The sequence below is a fragment of the Nicotiana sylvestris genome, chromosome 12 (assembly GCF_000393655.2).
Source record: "Nicotiana sylvestris chromosome 12, ASM39365v2, whole genome shotgun sequence".
Taxonomy (NCBI): Eukaryota; Viridiplantae; Streptophyta; class Magnoliopsida; order Solanales; family Solanaceae; genus Nicotiana; species Nicotiana sylvestris.
In genome coordinates this window covers 50819844-50840510 of record NC_091068.1, presented here as the reverse complement: position 1 = coordinate 50840510, position 20667 = coordinate 50819844, and the positions used below count along the sequence as shown (strand labels likewise).

At 39.2% G+C, this 20667-nt stretch overlaps 1 protein-coding gene and 1 pseudogene across 1 annotated transcript in view; one reads left to right on the top strand and one right to left on the bottom strand.

Annotated features, from left to right (window-relative positions):
- The window catches only part of LOC104241431 (ferredoxin-dependent glutamate synthase, chloroplastic), a 49073-nt gene that overhangs the window by 8765 nt on the left and 19641 nt on the right, over positions 1-20667 (top strand). The window contains exons 3-20 of the mRNA XM_009796367.2: positions 207-649; positions 736-867; positions 1245-1343; positions 1841-1911; positions 3428-3524; positions 3774-3866; positions 4474-4619; positions 6401-6560; positions 6904-7014; positions 7153-7368; positions 7785-7942; positions 8327-8456; positions 8958-9016; positions 9151-9256; positions 16848-16944; positions 18540-18655; positions 20175-20372; positions 20496-20606. Coding sequence (XP_009794669.1) covers positions 207-649; positions 736-867; positions 1245-1343; positions 1841-1911; positions 3428-3524; positions 3774-3866; positions 4474-4619; positions 6401-6560; positions 6904-7014; positions 7153-7368; positions 7785-7942; positions 8327-8456; positions 8958-9016; positions 9151-9256; positions 16848-16944; positions 18540-18655; positions 20175-20372; positions 20496-20606 — 2543 coding nt within the window. The remainder of the gene's footprint in view (positions 1-206; positions 650-735; positions 868-1244; positions 1344-1840; positions 1912-3427; positions 3525-3773; positions 3867-4473; positions 4620-6400; positions 6561-6903; positions 7015-7152; positions 7369-7784; positions 7943-8326; positions 8457-8957; positions 9017-9150; positions 9257-16847; positions 16945-18539; positions 18656-20174; positions 20373-20495; positions 20607-20667) is intronic.
- On the bottom strand, positions 8035-8136 carry LOC138884489 (U2 spliceosomal RNA; annotated as a pseudogene).

The following is a 20667-nucleotide window of genomic DNA, read 5'->3' as shown; positions in this document are numbered from 1 at the left end:
GTTTGCGGTATCTCATGATTGCACAAGTTTTACCATTGACACTTTTTTGGTTCTCAAAAATGTATATTATTCTGGTAGTTGCCTATAAGCTTTTCTTCATCTATTACTTTATACTTGTTTTTACCTCTTATTGCATCCTCGCACGAAGGGTTAATGAGCATTATTGTGTTGTTTCTATTTTTTTTTTTTTTGGAATATTGCTGTAGTTATTTCCAATATCTTTAACAATGAGGGTCTTGAGGTGCTTGGATGGAGGCCGGTTCCTGTAGATTCTTCTGTAGTTGGATATTATGCAAAAGAAACTATGCCCAACATACAGCAGGTTTTTGTTCGAATTGTTAAAGAGGAAAATGTTGATGACATCGAAAGAGAACTCTATATCTGTCGAAAACTCATTGAGAGAGCTGTGAACTCAGAGATTTGGGGAAATGAACTTTATTTTTGTTCGTTGTCCAATCAAACTATAGTTTACAAGGGAATGCTTCGTTCTGAAGTCCTTGGGAGGTTTTATTATGACTTACAAAGTGAGCTGTATACATCGCCTTTCGCTATTTACCATCGTAGATTCAGTACAAACACCAGTCCCAGGTGGCCTCTTGCTCAACCAATGAGGTTTCTAGGTCATAACGGAGAGATCAACACTATTCAGGTAATTATAGATGTCAGTAACAGTTTCTTTGGGTTGCTGACTACGTGTATGGTGTCTGTTGTTTTTACATCCACAACCATCTGCAGGGAAACTTGAATTGGATGCAATCCAGAGAGGCCTCATTGAAATCAACTGTTTGGCGTGACCGTGAGAATGAAATCCGTCCTTTTGGCAACCCGAAGGCGTCTGATTCTGCAAATTTAGATAGTGCGGCTGAAGTATGGATCACTGCATCTTTTAGTTATCTAGTTTTAGTAATTGTTGAGGGCAATAATACCATTCTTTTCTCAGCACTAGGAACTGTTTGGCCTTTAATGTTTATTAAGATGGGTTTCTTAGGAAAAAAAAAATCTTACTGTTTTTCGGTTGCTGGTACTTGTATTAAATTTAAATTGCTTCAGGGTGCGTTTTATCATAATGCTTCCAACATCTTATTGTGCTTATCATTTTTCCTCGCAGATGTATAACTTTTTTCATGCAGACTTTTAAACATGAACTGTTTGTTGTTACTCCCTTTTCCTTACTGCTTTACATCACTCTTCTGTAGATATGATGATGGATTTTCACCATCTAACCTTTTTTTTGGATTATCCAGTTACTCATAAGAAGTGGCCGAGCTCCTGAGGAAGCACTAATGATTCTTGTCCCAGAAGCTTATCAAAATCATCCAACATTGACTATTAAATATCCGGAGGTATTCCATGTTGGCATTTAGTCTGAATTAGATTTTCATCAGCCTCTGTACTTTATATGTTAACACAGTTTTGAAATGCGTACTGAGATATTTCTGTCACTTTCCCAAAAATTTTACTTATGTTGACCTCTCCTTTAAACCTTGATATTTTTACCTTCTGATTGTACTCCATCTGTCCCAATTTATGTCACACTCTTTCCTTTCTAGCCAGTCTCAGTCTTAAAAAGAATGACACATTTCTATATTAGTAACAGTTTAACTCTAAACTTCCCATTTTACCATTCATATGATGATTTACAGCCACAAAAATTTCTATGGCTTGTTTTAGACCACAAGTTTCAAAGGTTTTTCTTTCATTCTTAAACTCGTGCCCAGTCAAACACCTCACATAAATTGGAATAGAGGGAGTAACTAATATTTGTAATGCTCGAGATGATTATTAGATTGTTATCTTTAAAGTTCACTTTTTCATGACAAAATATTTCGATCGTTTTTAGGTTCTTGATTTTTATAATTACTACAAGGGTCAGATGGAAGCTTGGGATGGGCCAGCCTTACTCTTGTTCAGGTGTCTTCTGAATGCCTGTTATATTTCAACTTGTTTGGGTTCTAGTTGTAGTGCTGTAATATTATCTCATAGGAGTTATGTACACAACTATTGAAATGTACTTTATTAAATCTTTAATAAAAACTAAATTAAGTTTCACGAGGTTGGCCTAGTGGTTAAGGTATGGCAGTAATCACCTGGAGATCCCACGTTCAAATTCTTGCTGGAATGCTTGGTCTGAGCGCAACCCCGCTAGCCTTTGGTGGGCTGGATTACCTTAACAATCTGTGTTTGCCGGCTGGATAGATTGCAGTGTTGCACAGTAGATTAGTTGAGGTACATGCAAACTGGTCCAAACATAACGCTATAAAGAAAAGGGAGAAAAAATTAGTGTGAACTCTCTTATCCATTTGGTGTATATGGACAGAGAAATAGCAGATGTTTCAATGGTATCTCAACTTCAAGCTGCTCCTTGAAGGCTAGATGTTTGGTTAATTTCTTTAGCTGGGTTAACCTTTCCCGTTTAAATAGCATTGATCATTGTTTGGAGTTATCTATAGTACTCTCCTTTTTGAATTCAAGCTGACATACTCTCTTTTGTAGCCTCTGCATCTGCTTGATGCTCTTTAATGAAATTTACTTCGTAAAAAAAGTGAGAGCTGATGGTTTGAGGAATAGAATGGTCTCTTCAGACATAAGGAAAAAACAAGAGAGAGAACGAGAGAATGCGTGAAGACGAACGACTTACACCTGATTCCTTTTATCCTTACAGTTATCAATATACACAATTACATTTCTCAAAGTGTCAGTCATATACACTTCTGTAATTACTCATCCTATAACAGCTAGTTTTTTAAGGTCTCCCTTTCACAAAGAAAACTGGAGTTCATTTCCTAGATATTTTTTGAAGTCAAGAATGGCCTTTTAGTAGGATGGAAAGTCTTTCTGTTTTCCTGCGCCGTCTTTGATCTTTTGTGTGAAACACTTTTATGTGGCTGAGATCTACTTGATTTGAATAGATGTGAGGGATCACCATTCCTTACCTGCATAGAATCTGGGCTTCCTCTTGTTACCCAGTCTGTTAATGTGATCTCATGCATTAGATATGAAATGATTACTGATGTCACCATTGTTTGCTTCAATATATTAAGCCTTCTCATCCCTCTTAGTGTTTTGATCTTCAATGATTTCTGCTTATTTTTTGTTTGGGTCTGTCCATATAGAAAGTGGAAAGATGCTCTGTTTGATGATATATTAATCTCCTTGAAAGCGTATCTTCAATTATATGTAAGGAACTGAATTATCCCCTATAAAAGAAAAAGAGATGTAAGGTAACTGTGATTGAGGCATAGTTATTGTTGTTGCATTAAGGAACTTTGATATGTAGTTGTTCGAACTTGGATATGGTTGTGGAATGAAGAAACTAAGACTGCTTTTGATACGTCCAAGGATCATAACATTATGAAACTGTGATCTCGATTATTTACTGTTTGTGTCTTGTTTTTTTTTTTTGTTCTTGTTCCTTCCATATTTACAGCGATGGGAAGACAATTGGAGCTTGTCTCGATCGTAATGGACTTCGCCCTGCTAGATATTGGCGGACCAAAGACAACGTTGTTTATGTTGCGTCTGAGGTGTGTAAGTTTTGTTCATTTTTCAGAAGCCTAATTCTGATTTCAAATGTTGCAGAAGCCATAAACTATGGCTCGTCTCCAAATTATGTTTCTCCTAGCTCTTTCTAAAATTAATCAAGCTGACAATATTACTTTTTTCCTATTTGTGTTCTTAAAGAATAATCGATTTATTAATAATGACATTGCTTTTGTTGTCCTTACAACTGGATAATATTTACAGTGATTGGAAGGGTTTATTCTTTTGGTTAGGTTGGTGTGCTACCCATGGATGAATCAAAAGTTACAATGAAAGGACGTTTAGGTCCTGGTATGATGATAAGTGTTGATCTTTCAAGTGGTCAGGTTTGTTTTAATATTTTAATCGCATGGCATTTCAATGCACTTTAATTGCGCATGGATACTCATGAATTTGCTTAGTTGTTGCTATTATTATTATTATCGCATGGCATTTCAATGCACTTTAACTACTATTATTATTACTCCCTCCATCCGAGTTTATGTGACACAGTTCCGGATTTCGAGAGTCAAACTTCTTAATTTTTACCGCAAATTCAGACAGAATCTTTAAGGTTTTTGAAATAAAATATACATATTTGAAAACTACATAAAAAGTACTATGTCACAATAATTAACAACTTTTTATTACAATAATTAACAATTCAATATTTAAAACGCATATGAAAAATTCGCGGTCAAACAAGCACTCATTTGACTCTCGAAATTCGAACTACATCACATAAATTGGGATAGAGGGAATATTATAATTATTGTTATTATTATTATTATTATTATTATTATTATTATTATTATTGTTATTATTAGGATTAGTGATTATGATTATGAAGTAATATATGTTCATATCCTTCATCATCCTATCATTCACTTCCAAGTCCCAAGGCCCTTTATGTCCATAACTTGTTTGTTCTAATTCTGTTGTTGATTAACATAGGTATTTGAGAATACAGAAGTCAAAAAGCGAGTTGCATTGTCAAATCCATATGGGGAGTGGGTTAAAGAAAATTTGCGATCTTTGAAGCCTGTGAACTTTCTTTCGACAACAGTAATGGACAGTGAAATAATACTAAAACGCCAACAGTAAGACTTTGGCACTTCACTTTGTATATAAGGCTTTTTACTTTTATAGTTCAGGTACTTCAGATGGATTCATTCTCTGCGACAGTTGATATTTGATATGTGATTGTGTCCTTTGCGCCTAGTGGTAGTCAAGACCTAGCAAGATGTTAATTGTGATTATATTTATCATGGATAATTTGCATGTCTCCTAAAGTTTCTATCTGCTCATTTGTAGTTACGCTCTCTTTAATTAGTAAGATCTCTTTTAGGATTTGCTTCAAATAACATTCATGTGAAAAGGACAACTGCAACTGCACATTAGCATATGCTTCTAAGGGGTTTGGACTACACGACATGCATTTCAAATAAGTAGTGATTTTGCTGTGTGAAAAGAAGGGCAACGATACCGCAGACACTGAAATTTTAACAGATTAAAATAAATCCTAAATTCAAGATAACTCTTGAAATATTAGGAGTCTATTAGGGTTACTTGGTGGCTACTCCATCCAAACCCTAATTCATGCCTATAAATAAGGCTACATATGTCCTTCAAAGAGGATCTCAACAATTCCATAAACTCTCGGAATATGCACAGAGAGATCAAATATGAGATCTCTTAAATTCCATGAAACTCTTGGAATATTCATTAAGAGATCAAAGACATGTCAAATATGTCTTGCTTAAAGTCCTACGTTCGAGAAATACGCCGCTAAGGCCCTCGAATCACGTAGAATAAATCGGAGGGAAGAATCAGGGGATAAACAGAGTTATAACCTTCATGTTTATCAATAAACACCTGTTTTCTTTACGGTTGTTTGTGATTGCAGTTTTATTTTTCTTTGCATAAATTTGTTGCAAACAGATACTACTTGAACTTGATACTTTTGGCCTGGTGAAGATTATGGTTTTATTATGGCAAGGCTTTTATACCTATAGATTAGGTTAAATGATAAAAACACTCTCTGCTAGTTTTACCTTTATCTCTTGGACGTGAAATGAAGAATGAAAGCAAGGAGCATACAAAGTGGAGGCTTGTATCAAGATTTGTTGCTGACGGGCTCCGTCATGATAGATGGTATTGACCTACTCGTGAGTAAAACTATTAAATTTGCTAGTAAGGCTCTGTTTACAGAGTTGGTAATTTAGAATGTGGATTAACAGTGTAAAAAGATTAAGTGTTAGATCTCTAATCTAATCTGAGGCTCAGAAGAAATCACTACCAAAGGCGTGTGTAGGAGGAAGAAGATTCTCTAGATGTTGTAAGTTCAGAAAAAAAGGAATAAAGTGATGGATCCATTGTGCCTCGCAAATGCGGTGAGGATAGCTCTTCATTTAGTGGAAAACACAAGAGATAGAAAACAAAGAGAAGGTGAAGGATACAAGAAAAGAGAGAGTCGCTTAGTTTTATATATAGCTTCCTCTTGAGAATCAGAGACAAAGGAAGGAATACGTTCCTAGCTTGTTATTTCGTTGGTCACCACTTGGCATGTTTTCGATTACAGTTGTATTCTATGACAATGACTTCTCACCGTGCATGTGAGATTTGGGTCCTATTTCCTTGCACAAATTTTGATTACTATGATTTTTATTTATAAGTTAATAATACTTGAGAAGACAATTCTCATTACTAGTTGCACTGGAATATGTCTGCTTAATTTATTGATGCATTGGGTGAAGTATAAAAATTTTCCTGATAGCATCCATCGCTTCCCTATGCTGGTTCGCAGTGCAAGTTCTCTTGACTGGAATTTGTTATATCAACCATTATTAATCTTGTGTTATCATTTCCATTCATAAAACAGGGCATATGGTTATTCTAGCGAGGATGTTCAAATGGTTATTGAAAGTATGGCTGCACAAGGGAAGGAGCCTACATTTTGTATGGGAGATGATATTCCCTTGGCTGTGTTATCTCAAAAGCCACATATGCTATATGATTATTTCAAGCAGCGGTTTGCTCAGGTGGGCTATGTTGTTATCTGTAGTCCTGGATATTTCTGTAAGGCATCTGCTATGTCTTTAGATATTCATAGTTTTTCTTCCAGCACTTATTGCGAGCTTTGTAAGATGTCAAACTTGTATTTCTTTCTCTCTTTCCGAACGAGTCTTTTTGATTGTATGTTTGCTTATCTTTTCGAATGAGTCTTATGATTTGGAAATTGGCTGAAAGATGTTTTTTTGCTTACTTGATATTTGGCCGAAAGGTATATTTGGAGTCACCGGTTATCTTAACCAGATAGCTATGATGGATTTTTATGATTAGACTTGAATTTGATGTCTAATATATTATGTGCATCTATGTCAGGTTACAAATCCAGCTATTGATCCTCTAAGAGAAGGATTAGTCATGTCTCTTGAAGTCAATCTTGGCAAGCGTGGAAATATACTAGAGGTTGGACCTGAAAATGCATCTCAGGTTGGTTGACTCTTCTCCTTCCTTTCAACTTTTAATAATATGTGGTGTTTAAAATTTTTTTTATGATCTTATGTTTAGTACAGATATATCATGTATCATTTGTTGTTTTCTATTGTTTACAATTTTGTATTTGGTCAGGTTATTTTGCCTAGTCCTGTACTTAATGAAGGAGAGCTTGAATCTCTGTTGAAAGATTCACACTTGAAAGCTCATGTTTTGCCAACATTTTTTGATGTTGGGAAAGGAGTTGAAGGGTCCTTGAAAAGGTCACTGTATAAACTATGTGAGGCAGCTGATGAAGCTGTTAGAAATGGTGCTCAATTGCTTGTCCTCTCTGATAGATCTGATGAACTGGTAAGCTGCCCTTTGGCCATTTCTGTGCTACTATCTGTCTTTTAGTTTCATCAACGGTGGCATTGCCTGCATAGCTGTATTGACATTTTGGCCAAGTGCTGTTTGCTCCAATTATATGCAAGTCTCAGTTTTTCAAATTTAAAAGATTTTTAGTTTACCCCTTGAGTAGCAATACTTATTTGTAGGCATATTCAAATTATTGAGGTTATCATCTTTTTTTTTTTTCCTGATTCATGATATCTATGAAGTCTGGTTCTTTCTGAATTTTCTTTTCCAGTGTGCTTCATTGAAAAGTTAATCTGTTATAGCAGTCTGTCTTTCGTATCTGTTAATCTATTTGCCCTTATTCTTTCCTGATAAGAACTTTAAAGCTTGTGGTTTGCAAGTGTAATAAACTTATTGCTTGCCATCTCCAGGAAGCTACTCGGCCTTCGATTCCAATACTTCTTGCTGTAGGTGCTGTTCACCAGCACCTGATTCAGAATGGCCTTAGAATGTCGGCTTCAATTGTTGCTGATACTGCCCAGTGCTTCAGTACTCATCAGTTTGCTTGCTTGATCGGATATGGTGCAAGGTTAATTCTAAGACATAAAACTCCTTTCTGTTTTCATTTCCTCTCCTCTTTACAAGATCTCTATGTGCTCTCAAGCGCATCGATCCGTGTTCTTTTGTTCAGTCTGTTTGACATATTGAGTTAATATCATCAGATATTAAACTGATCAGAACAGATTCTGAACTTAATCTTAGCCAAAAGGCTGAGAAATGTATCGTTCAGTCTGTATGACATACCACTCACTTTATCTATGATCTGTCTCTTAACTTATTAGATTAGTTCTTCAATCTGATTTATCACTGTGGTAAAGTTCTCTTTTGCCCTTAACGTATACATCTGGGGTCAGGTCTGCTGTTGTTTAAACATTCAGGCAAAGACATACTTATATATTCTTTCTTCATTCAGTGCTGTGTGTCCATACTTGGCATTCGAAACATGTCGACAGTGGCGCTTGAGCACTAAAACTGTGAACTTGATGCGGAATGGGAAAATGCCTACTGTTACCATTGAACAAGCTCAAAAGAACTTTTGCAAGGTATGCATCTTTGGTGAAAGTATGCTTACTAAATTACTGTTTCCTGGTTGGCATTTTAAAAAAGCACATCGGAGATATATTTTGCTAGTGGAATTTAGGGCTTCAGAAGTGCCTTTTCATTTTACCTACATAACCGTTTGGTGATGCATAACTTTATGAGACTAGTTTGGTAGGGATACTATTTTACTTTTGCTTTGTATCTTTCTTCTTGATTTCATGTTGTTCATGTTTTTCATATTATTTCATATTATTTCTGTGGTGTTACTGATATTGTCTCCTTTTGTCTTTTTGTCTTCTTGAGCCGAGGGTCTTTCGGAAACAGCCTCTCTACTCCTTCGGGGTAGGGGTAAGGTCTACGTACACACTACCCTCCCCAGACCCCACTAGTGGGATTTCACTGGGTCGTTGTTGTTGTTGTTGTAACCATTTGATGATGCAACTTGAAGATGCTTGCAGTCCATAATGCAGACATTGACTTGATCTTTTTTCCCTCAATTGCAGGCAGTTAAATCTGGCCTTCTCAAAATTCTTTCAAAAATGGGAATCTCCTTGCTCTCGAGGTATCTACTTCCAATATAGTTTGAGCAGCAATTTTCCTGTTGTAGCTTTTTCTTGCTTTTTCTGTCTTCTTTATTGCAATTTACCTTTCTATGTTTCCTCATCTGCTTCTCTCACAAAAAATTATTTGGTTCAGTTATTGTGGTGCACAAATATTTGAAATCTATGGATTGGGAAAGGAGGTCGTAGATGTTGCATTCTGTGGCAGTAAATCGAGCATCGGTGGATTGACCCTTGATGAGGTATTGATGAGATGAATCATCTGATCTGTGGATGGTTTATTATCTAGCATCACTTTTGGCATATAGTGCTACAACTCTTAACCTTTGTTGCCAATTAGGTGAACGAAATGAGGAGTGCAGACTATGTAGATTTTCTCTTCCCTTGCTTGGTATGCCAAAAGAAAGAGGAAAAGTGGAGAGAGAATAAAGTTTTCTTCTGCGGCCCACTTATTTCCCTCTCACTTTCTTTCCGTTTTCCTCTCATTTTTCTTTCCTTTCCCTTTTCTAGTGCACCCCTCACATCCCACTGTAGGAAACATCAACCCCAATAGTAGCCAGGAAACCACATTGATGACATTGCTTCTTTCGGAACATGAGGTCTGTGAACCTTCTAGAAACCAAGTTCTTAATCAGGGATATAATTCTCTGTAGTTTCCCAGACTTCAGTTATGGGATTACATTGGGTTTTTTGTTGTTGTTGGATATAATTCTCTGTAGTAAGGCTATAGCATGCCAGAACTATTTGGACTAAGACTATTAAAAGAAGTTTTTCATTTATACTCTTCACTCAGTGTGGAGCTTTACTTTCGCAGTCTTTGTGGTACACTTGAATTCTTCTTTAAGGGTCGCTTTTTAATGATTGGGACACTATGAGTGGACTGTTAGCTGAGCTGTGAGCGTCCTCGATTTCAAAGTGAAATTCCTTAATTCTATTTAGCAAGCTGATCAAGTAATCTTATTACAGTGCTGATGGAGCCCTGTGCAATGTACTATACATGCTATACATCAGCTGTCTTTGACCTTTAAAACGATTTTGGTTGTATCTGATCTGTAATATAAATTTTCGCGTCTTTAATTGTTTTCTTGAGTACATAGCATAAGATACTGATCGCATTCATCATGGAAAATGCAAAAGTGGTATTAGTTTAGAAAATGTACTTCAACAGAAGAAAGGTATTGAAAGTAATGGAATTTGCAAGTATATATTTTTTTTTTTGATAAGGTAAATTGTATTAATCAAAGGTAGGGGAAAACTCCCTTATACAAGATTTATACAACAAAATAGAGAATTTACATCAGGACATGATTCTCTATGAAAGACGCCCAATCTTCCACACAAGTAGGGCCTATATGGGTACACCAAAAAGCAATCAAAGAAAAAAGCCTACTCTTAAGATTTGAGAAAGGAGACTCAACCCGTTCAAAAGCTCTCTTATTTCTCTCTCCCTAAACTATCCACATGAGAGCTAGCGGTGCGAACTTCCACGCCTTTCGTTTTCTTCTTCTTCGTAGACCGGCCCAACTGTATAGCATTTCCTTTATAGAGCTTGGCATCACCCATTGAGCACCAAAAAGATTCAGAATTGCCCTCCACAAGGCCGATGACACAGGGCAGTGCAACAAAAGATGATCGACTTCTTCCCCCGAGCTTTTACACATGTAGCACCAACTAACAAGTGTAATTCCTCTCTTTCGCAGATTTTCCGCAGTTAAAATCACACCCCTCGCTGCTAGCCATGCAAAAAAACACACCTTCGTGGGTGCTTTAGGAACCCATACCGATGAGCAAGGGAAAGTTGTCTCCCCTCTCACCAACATACTCTGGTAGAACGACTTTACGGAGAACAAACCATCGGCACGCAATCCCCATCTCCAAGAATCACTAGAGGGCCGGGGCGAGTCTTGCCCGTACAGAATTGTCAACAAGTCTTGGAGTTCTGCAATCTCCCAATCTTGCATGTTTCTTCTAAATACTAACCCCCCTTCATGCTCCTTACAAATTTGATGAACCATCAATTCCTTCTGGTTTGAAACTCTGAAGACGTGTGGGAAAGAGGCGCTCAGAGTATTCTCTCCACACCACCTCTGATGCCAAAAGCTTATTCTCCTTCCATCGCCCACCATGTAAGTTATGTTGCCATCGAATACTTCCCAATTCTTCATAATGCTCCTCCACATGCCACAACCAAAAGGTGCTGTGATTGCCTTGGTCCTCCAACCCCCTTCTGTGTAGTCATATTTTTCTACGATGACCTCCCTCCATAAAGCGTGGTCTTCCACACCGAATCTCCACAGCCACTTCCCCAGCAGAGCTCGGTTGAATACCCTGAGATCTTTTACTCCAAGTCCACCCCACCTTTTTGGGGTAGTGACTGACTGCCAATTCACAAGGTGAAACTTTCTAGTTCCATCAGCCGCATCCTATAGGAAATTCCTTTGAAGCAGCTCCAGTTTTGCTGTGATGCTCGCAGGGGCTTGCAACAGGGATAAGTAGTAGGTGGGAATACTCGATAAGGTGCTTTTAATAAGCACTTCCTTACCGCCTTTTGACAAGTACCGTTTCTGCCAACCTGCTAATCTTTTTTCTACCCTTTCAATCACTGGATTCCAGGCTGTAGTATCCTTATGCGAAGATCCCAAAGGAAGTACCAGGTAGGCAGTAGGAAGTGAGCCAACCTTGCTACCGAGGACATGGGACAAAACATCGATGTAATTCACCTCTCCCACCGGAAAAATCTCACACTTGCCGAGGTGATTCTGAGCCCGGATACAATCTGAAACTACTGTAGTATGTACTTCAAGTGTGTTAACTGATCCATATCTGCATCACAGAAAACCAGAGTGTCATCCGCAAAGAGCAAATGGGATACTCTTCTGCCACTATTAGCCCCGATTGGAGCTGAGAAACCTCTCAAGAATCCTCCTGCTGCCGCACGATCCATCATTCTACTCAGAGCATCCATCACTAGAATGAATAGCATTGGGGATAGAGGGTCGCCTTGCATGAGACCCCTGGAGCTGCTAAAGAAGCCATACGGGCTACCATTTACCAGGACCTAGAATCTGACTGATGAAATGTAGTACTTGATCCATCCTCTCCATCTTGCCCCAAACCCCATCCACAACATAATGAAATCCAGGAACTCCCAGTTGACGTGGTCAAACGCCTTCTCAAGGTCCAACTTGCAGAGTAAGCCGGGTTCTCTATTTTTTCTTCTTGAGTCAACAAGTTCGTTCGCCACCAAAGCGGCGTCAAGGATCTGCCTACCTTCCATGAAAGCATTCTGGGATAACGAAACAGTAGTGTCAAGAACCTTCTTGAGTCTGTTGGATAACATGTTGGAAATAATCTTGTAAATGCTCCCCACAAGACTAATAGGCCTGTAGTCTCTAATAGAAGATGCACCTTCTTTTTTAGGCACGATGGTAATAAAAGAAGCATTGATACTTCGCTCGAAGACACTGTTCTCGTGAAAGTATTCAATTGTTTCCAACAACTCCCCCTTAATAATGTCCCAACATAACTGGAAAAAGGACATGGAGAAACCATCAGGTCCGGGTGCCTTATCACCATCACAACTCGACACCGCCTCGTGCACCTCCTCCTCCTCGAAAGCCCTTTCTAACCATACGCTGTCTCCCTCTCCTATGTGGTTGAAATCTATTCCCCCCAAAGTAGGCCTCCAACTTTCTTTTTCTTTGTATAAATTCTCATAAAACCCCACTATCGCCTCCTTTACCTCCTCCTCACCCTCAGTCCTCACCCCATCCACATCTAAAGAGTCTATGTAATTTCTCCTCCGATTTGCGACCGCGACCCTATGAAAAAACATGGTGTTCGAGTCCCCCCCTTTAACCAGAGCGCCCTCGATTTTTGCCGCCAACTAGTCTCCTGAGCTATTGCTAAATCAACTACCTCTTTCTTCACCTCCCCTAGCCTTGCCTTCTCGGATTCATCTAACTCCCTCGCCCCTTCCACTCTCTCTAATTCCCCCAATTCATGCATGAGCTCCCTCATTCTAACCTCTACCCTCCCATAGACCTCCTTATTCCACCTAATGATATCTCCCTTAAGCAACTTAAGTTTCTTTGAAAGACGGAATGAAGGTGTCCCTGTTACCTCGTAGCTTGTCCACCATTCTTTCACTTTGTCGCCAAATCCGGGCACTTTCAACCACATGTTCTCGGGTGGCGAGGATAGGAGTTGGTGGTGCACTGTAGGGTTGCTGATAAGAATATTGCATATAAGAACCACGGCCACCTGAAGCGCCATGAAAAACCTGAAGTGCTGATTGAAAAGGCCTAGGAAGATGGCCTTGGTTCATGATATCAAGGAATACTTGGCGAAAGGAGAATACCCAGAGCTCGCAAACGCTATTCAAAAGCGCACGCTTCGGAGGTTATCCAACAATTTCTTTCACAACGGAGGAGTCCTGTACAGGAGGACTCCTGATTTGGGATTACTAAGGTGTGTCCTCCAATAGCCATGTTTTAAGCCTAAGACACCCCGGAACCTACCCGAAACTCACCCGAGCCCTGGGGACTCCAAACCAAAGACCTAAGTTAGAAAATTTAAAAAGCACTCCTATTCAGCATTGAAAGCCCAGGCTTGAATATTAGGATTTATTGTAAGGGTCAAACGGTCAAATGAACCGTACCCGTATAACTCATGCTGAGGAAAGATGCCGAGACAAGTTGGACCGAGGATTGTCAGAAAGCTTTTGACAAGATCAAGGAGTACCTGTCCGCACCACCAGTTCTTGTCCCCTGGAACCAGGACGACCTTTGTTGCTCTGAAACTCTTCCGAAATTTTGAAAAAAGAAAAGTCATTTCAAAATAAGTCATATTTTTCTTGTTCCGTAAAAACGGGCGAATTACGCGGGTCTGATTCTCACCGGATGTGAGATATGTAGGCAAACCTCATCGGTTCTGGCCCATAATTAATTTTTTTTTTTAAAAGACCAACTGCTAGAAATTAAAAAAGTAGCCGTTGGCCCTTAATTTCAGCCGTTGGAAGTTTAAAAAATAGTCATTTGGCCCACAAACTTTGTTTTAACAACGTGCCATGGCCATGTCCTGCGACGTCCTGACACGAGCGGACCCGTGCCATGGCCATGTCCTGCCATGTCCTGCGACTTCCTGACGCATGCCATGGCCATGTCCTGCGATCAAATGTAGTTGAGCAATTCTCCCGATGTACATGGAATTACGGGATGATATACCTACCAAATTAAAGATCTATGAGTCTAGTTTCCAACGGAGTAAACTGTTCATTGATACAACATTGGAATAAAGGCCTTCGAATACTTCGAAAATACTTCGAAAAGAACCGGTTAATCAGGCTACCCCCGGCATAAGCAAAGGAGCTTCGATCATATCAGCTCCAAACAATGAAAAGGCTTTGAGACAATCAGCCTTCAGCAAAAAGGCTTCGAAAAATCAGCCTTCAAGAGAACCTCCCGAGGTACTCAATTATCGTCACATATCGACTCATACGATGTCAAAATTCGACGATTCTTTTTATTATGGCTCCTTAATTACGATACAGATCTAATGCTTCCATAAAAACAGAAATCGGAGCTCATTTGCTTGACTTTCACTTCTTTGTTCTGCATCAGGAGTACCTGATGCAACATCAGAAACCCTATGTTCACCTTCTGTCGAGGTGATAGAGGGACCAGGTTCCTCTGTGCCTTTTGGAGATTCTGCTGCATCTTCTTCATCCCCCTGCTTAACTTGACACATCAAATCGGGGCCGGCGATGCGCCCCGGTCGGATGTGGAACGGTGTTGAGCCGATCCGCTGATCGACTCGGGGCGTGGACCAGTGTGGATTGGGGGGGGGGGCCAAAGCCCGAGCTTTTGATACGCTCGTGGAACGCCGACTCCTTGATTGTGGTAGGCAGCGCGAGGAGCAGGGACAGAAGTAACGACTAGTATAGCTTTGGAACCAACAAAGGGAATATTCAATAGAATATTCAATAGAATATTCCCTTTGGTAAACACCATGATTTACTGCTAAAGAAGTAAGTTTTTCTCACCACGCCGTTTTCGATGGACCAACCAAATTTCAGCTCAATCAGAGTCCGTAAAGTTCGCTGACCTCCGAAAATACCGGCAATTCAGTCAAAATCAGGTTTTGCGTTTTCTTAGGGTTTACCAAAAACATATCCAGACCAGCCCAATCAAATATCAATAAAAAACAGATATCTCATGATTACAAGCTTCTGCTCCCCGAATAGTTTTGAACGAATTTTGGACTTCTCCACTTTGAATTGTTTGAACTAATTTGGACTTCTCTTCCTTGAATTGTTTTGAACTAGGAAAATGTTTCTTACTTTTTTCGTCCATCAAGCATGATGGGCAAATTTCCGAAGTCAGCCTCGGTAAAGGAAGCTGAAGCGCATTCGGCAGCAACTCATCCCATGAGGTCGATATAAGAAATCTATCAAGTCTAGACCTTGAGTTTGATTCCTCCGCCCTGGCCCAAGTAAACCTTTCCCCTGACAGAGGAAGATCGATGAGAAACTGATCATTAATGAAGTCAGAGAACTCCTCCATGGCCCTTGAAATCATACTATACCCTAATCTCTCCTCCGGGAATCTGATAGTGTTAAAGTCTCCCTCTAGAACCCATGGAATATCCCATTCCCCCATAACATTCACCAGTTCCTCCCAGAAGACCGCCTTGAACCCTTCTCCCACTGGGCCATGCACTCCCCCAAATACCCACTTTACCCCACTCCCTCTATCTTTGACAAGAGTTGCTAGAGAAAATACCCCTTTCTTAATCTCCTTTACCTCCAGACTTCTATCATCCCACATAAGAAGGATGCCCCCGGCACTTCCCACTGCTGGGACATAGTCATAATTTACCCAACTACCTCCCCAGACACTCCTCACAATTGCATCTGACAGAACTTCCATTTTGGTCTCCTGAAAACAAACTAGTTTGGCACCCCACTCTCTAACTCCCACTTTGATGATGGCCCTTTTGTTTGGGTCATTCATCCCCCTCACATTCCATGAAAGGATCTTAACTTCCATAAGCAACAATGTCCCCTTCTTCCCCTCCCACCATAGCGAACTTCCTTTCCCCCTGTCGCACACCCGACCCCTTCTCTGATACACCACTACATCCCCTAAATTTTTTTGCCTACCCCCTTGACTCGACTCCCTCCCTTTACCATGAAAGAAAGACTGTTGCTCAATCTCCCTCAACCGTTCTAACACCCTATCCTCCTTTCCTTCAGAAGAAACTCCCAAAATTTTTCCAAAGTTTAACAGTTTCTCCTCCATCCAGAATGATAAATCCCCTCCACTACGTGACGAAATTGGACATGCATCTTCTATAAGTGCCCCTTCCTTGCTCCCGCCTGAGGAATACAAGACCATAGCATTGCTGACAGTAGTACCCTTAGGTGCCGGGATATTCACACCAGTTGCTTGAGAGACGCTGACCTCTGAAGTTAACCCCACTGACAGTAGTACCCTTAGGTGCCGGAATTTGCAAGTATATTGAGAGTGTGTAACCTGTTAGTTCCAGTTTCAGTGGGATATCTATTTTGTGAGCTTTAGCTTTAAATATTGATATGCAAATTGTTAGTTGGTTTTTGCACTGGGCCAATCAGACTGCTGGAAAAACTGTTGATTTGATTTGGCGGAAATGTCTAGTCTAGAATTGACATGGATGTATGTTTCACTTTTTTGCATAATATGTTGACAGTTTGACATGAACAGTTAATTAGAAGTTTACCTTCATCTCTGAAGTTCTCCAAAATGTTAGCTCTGATGGCATGGGCAGTATACTTACAATATGAGCTTTTTGCAGCTGGCAAGAGAGACCTTATCATTCTGGGTGAAGGCTTTCTCTGAAGATACAGCAAAACGACTAGAGAATTATGGGTTCATACAATTCAGACAAGGAGGTATATTTTTCTAGAGGCTGAAAACTAAAGGTTGTGGAATTATATTTCTTTATTACATTATGCAGTATCCAGATCTATGGAACCTAAGCCAACGTTGTAAAATTAATTGACCTTTAGTGTTGTTTAAAGCCTGGACATACCGTGTCTGTTTCTCGTGTCATCTAGAAAGCTAATTCCGGACGAAAACATTGGATCTGTGCACTCAGGTAGAATTTTTCAACATGCTAGACTCCAAGCTTGTAAGGAGGTAGGTCATTAGGAAAGCAATACCAAGCCTTACTAAATGAATTTTCATGTCAACGCGTAATTGTGGTCCGCTAAGTGGAACAAAGTTAAACAGCCTTGGGGCATTCCATCTTTTGAGTATTCTATTTCTTTATCCATGTCTGGAAAATCTTAACATTCTAAACTCCAATAGCTTGTATAGAGGTAGGTCAGAGTTACCTCTTACCTTGAGGAAGCAATACCAGGCTGTATTAAACAGCCTTGGCATTCTATTTCTTTATCTCTCTGTGTGCGAGGGAGGCAGAGAGATGAATGAGGACAGAGAGAGTGGGATGGAAGAAGAGGAACTCACAAGAAAAAGCTGATATTTCCGCTAGCTGTTTCATACTTAAAGCATTAAAGGAGAGCAGTTAGACGCATTACATAGGAACTGACTAGGAAATTCAGATAAGATGCTTGACCACATTCACTTGAGGGAAGATATGGTGCTGCCATTTCATATCTCAGTTGTTGACTTTCTAAATTTGACTAAGAAGGAAAACTGCTTGAACAAAAGAACCCTGTATTAATATGCAAATGCTATTGTCTGAGAAACATTAAATGTTTGTCTAAATAAGATGTTCGACTGGCCATCTGTACGCTATAAGTTTAGAAATATTTGAATGAAGAATAAAGACTTGCCAAATCTTGATGCGGATCACGTTGTCCATTTCATGCTCGATTGCAAGATTTGAGCAATATTAATCTGATGTATAAAATGTAACTTATTTTTCTTCCATATTGACTAAGTTACTTTTAAACGAACATTTGAAAGGATAAGAGAAGTAACCTAGAAAATGGCGATTTGCTTCTGTCACCCTTCACCTTTCGATGCCTGACCAGAGAATAACTGGTAACTTTGCCGGACTTCAGTGAAGACAGCTTTGATTCTATTCCGTCCCCCTCTGTGCGCATTTTTATGGAGTCTATTTTGAGAGAACGAAGGATCCAAGAAATAACAGCATCACGTCTACCTGCTGTCTAGTCCTGTAGTTTCAAGTTCCTCCAAGAAACCTGCTTTCTTAGAAGCATATATTATAAACTTTTGTATCAGATGAAGCAAAAATCAATGTGGTACACTAACCTTAAATCATTAAGTGTCGCAATCTGGTGCTTTCGTGAAATATGGATGTGATTGCTAGCTGTATTTTGTGAATCAAAAGATACTCCTTTAACCATTTTGCATTGGGAAATGAAAAGTAGTGGTATCTTTGTTTCAAGATGAAGTCTTGACGGCTATTAGTCAGTATTCCTTGCATCATCTCTTTATGTAGGTAATACTCTGATCTTCGTTTGGTTTTCATTTTGTCTCTCTTCCCTTTAATTAAAAGGTGAATATCATGGAAACAACCCAGAGATGTCAAAACTGCTCCATAAAGCTGTTCGCCAAAAGAGTGGAAGTGCATATTCAGTTTATCAGCAGCATTTGGCTAATCGACCTGTAAATGTGAGTTGTTTTAATTGTTTCTGTTTCTTGTGATTGGACATTTTTCCATTTCTTATCATCTGGAGATCTGATTTCATCCTGTAGTTTACTACTGAGTATATGCATCTCTTGATGGGGGAAAATACATAAAGACCTTCTTAAACTAGTTCCTGATTAAAAGACATTTAAACTCTACAAGGGTCCTATGACCCCCATATAGTTGTTCCAAGTGGTACAAATAGCACCTTTTAGGCCCACGTGGCATCTATAGTGTTTGCACCATTTGCATGAGGTGAAAGAAAAGGTAGAAAAATTATTTTTTACAGCATTTTCTTATTAAACTTTTTTTTTTTTACTTCATTTATTTTCATTTCTCTTTACCTTTTCTTTCTATACTTTTTCTTCTTATCCCAACGGAAAATTTGTTGGTGACTGGAAAATATCCAGCGAAAAGCCAAAAATTGGTTCAAATGCAAATCTGATCTGGCCAACTACTCAGCCGCAACACCCATCACCACCATTTTAACAAGCCACAACACCCATCACCACCATTTTAATCACCAACCTTCAGCGTCAAAACTCCATTTAAATCCAGACTCAACCAGATTAAAAGCCACACCAGATAAAAAAAATTAAGCACAACTAGATAAAGGAAATTAGCACAACCAGGTGGGGAGTACTGAAGAATCCAACCTTATGATGTTCATTCGCTGGGGATGACTGCACCCAATTAGTCCCTTTGGTTAGCTCTGGGTTTGTTTTGGCAAGAAGGAGAATATAATACATTATAGTGTTATACCAGAAATGGGTCTCTCATCTTCAACATCATTCAATAAAGATGTTATTCTCAGAGAAATTCATGAAAACATTCAGAGTACACATCATCTGCTACTTGGCTCTACGACTCTCTTTCATTTTCCTCAAAGACAACCATCCTAAAACTGGTTATTCTCCTGCGCTTTTTCATTTTGTGGATATCAATTCAATTAATCTTAATAAAAAGGACAGAAAAAGATTTTTAAAAATCAGGATTGGTCAAAAGAGACCCTCACTTTGGAGCCCTGCTTGGTTTGGTTTAGGGAAGAAGGCCGCTGGGTTTTGTTGGGGAAGAAGGAGAAGGGGTGGGGAAGTTGGATGGGTAATATGAAGAAGGAAATTTACTTTTTCTTTTTCTTAAACATTTTGACACGTGGTAGCGCGTGTCTAAAACACGCTACTTTTATAGTGGTCTTTGCAGTGGAAGGGGGTAAAGGATACATTTCGGATAAAGATAGTAGAGTAGTAGGACCGTCGCAAAGTTTAAGTGTCTTTTTGAAAATCACGGACTGGTTTAGGGGGGTCTTTATGTATTCTCCCTCTCCTGATGCATATGCGCACTCAAATATCACTCCTGAAAGAGCGGATGCATAAGATGCATTAATAGTAATTGCTGTCATGGACATTCTAGTAATATCCCGTGTTGTTCAATCTATTAAAAATGAAAGAAAATGTGAAATACACCAAAATAAATCATCATTTTGATGATATCTATTTACTGCAGGTTCTTAGAGATCTTCTTGAATTCAAAAGTGATCGTTCACCTATACCAGTTGGAAGGGTTGAACCTGCTTCAGCAATAGTGCAGCGGTTTTGCACTGGTGGCATGTCTCTTGGAGCTATTTCGAGGGAAACTCATGAAGCTATTGCAATTGCAATGAATAGATTGGGTGGAAAATCGAACTCAGGAGAAGGTGGTGAGGTAAGTTATACTAGTGTCCTGTTGAGCACTATCCATATTTCATTTGCTTTGCTATTGGCATAGTTTCTTTATTACAGAGTATGCTACACAAATGATGTTGTTTGATCTGTTAACTTCAAACAGGATCCAATTCGCTGGAAACCACTTACTGATGTTGTTGATGGATATTCTCCAACACTCCCACACCTTAAAGGTCTTCAAAATGGAGATACTGCCACAAGCGCAATTAAGCAGGTATGTGCACTATGAGTTTGCTCTTCATATCTCTTGATGTGATTGTTGGTCCGTTTTATTG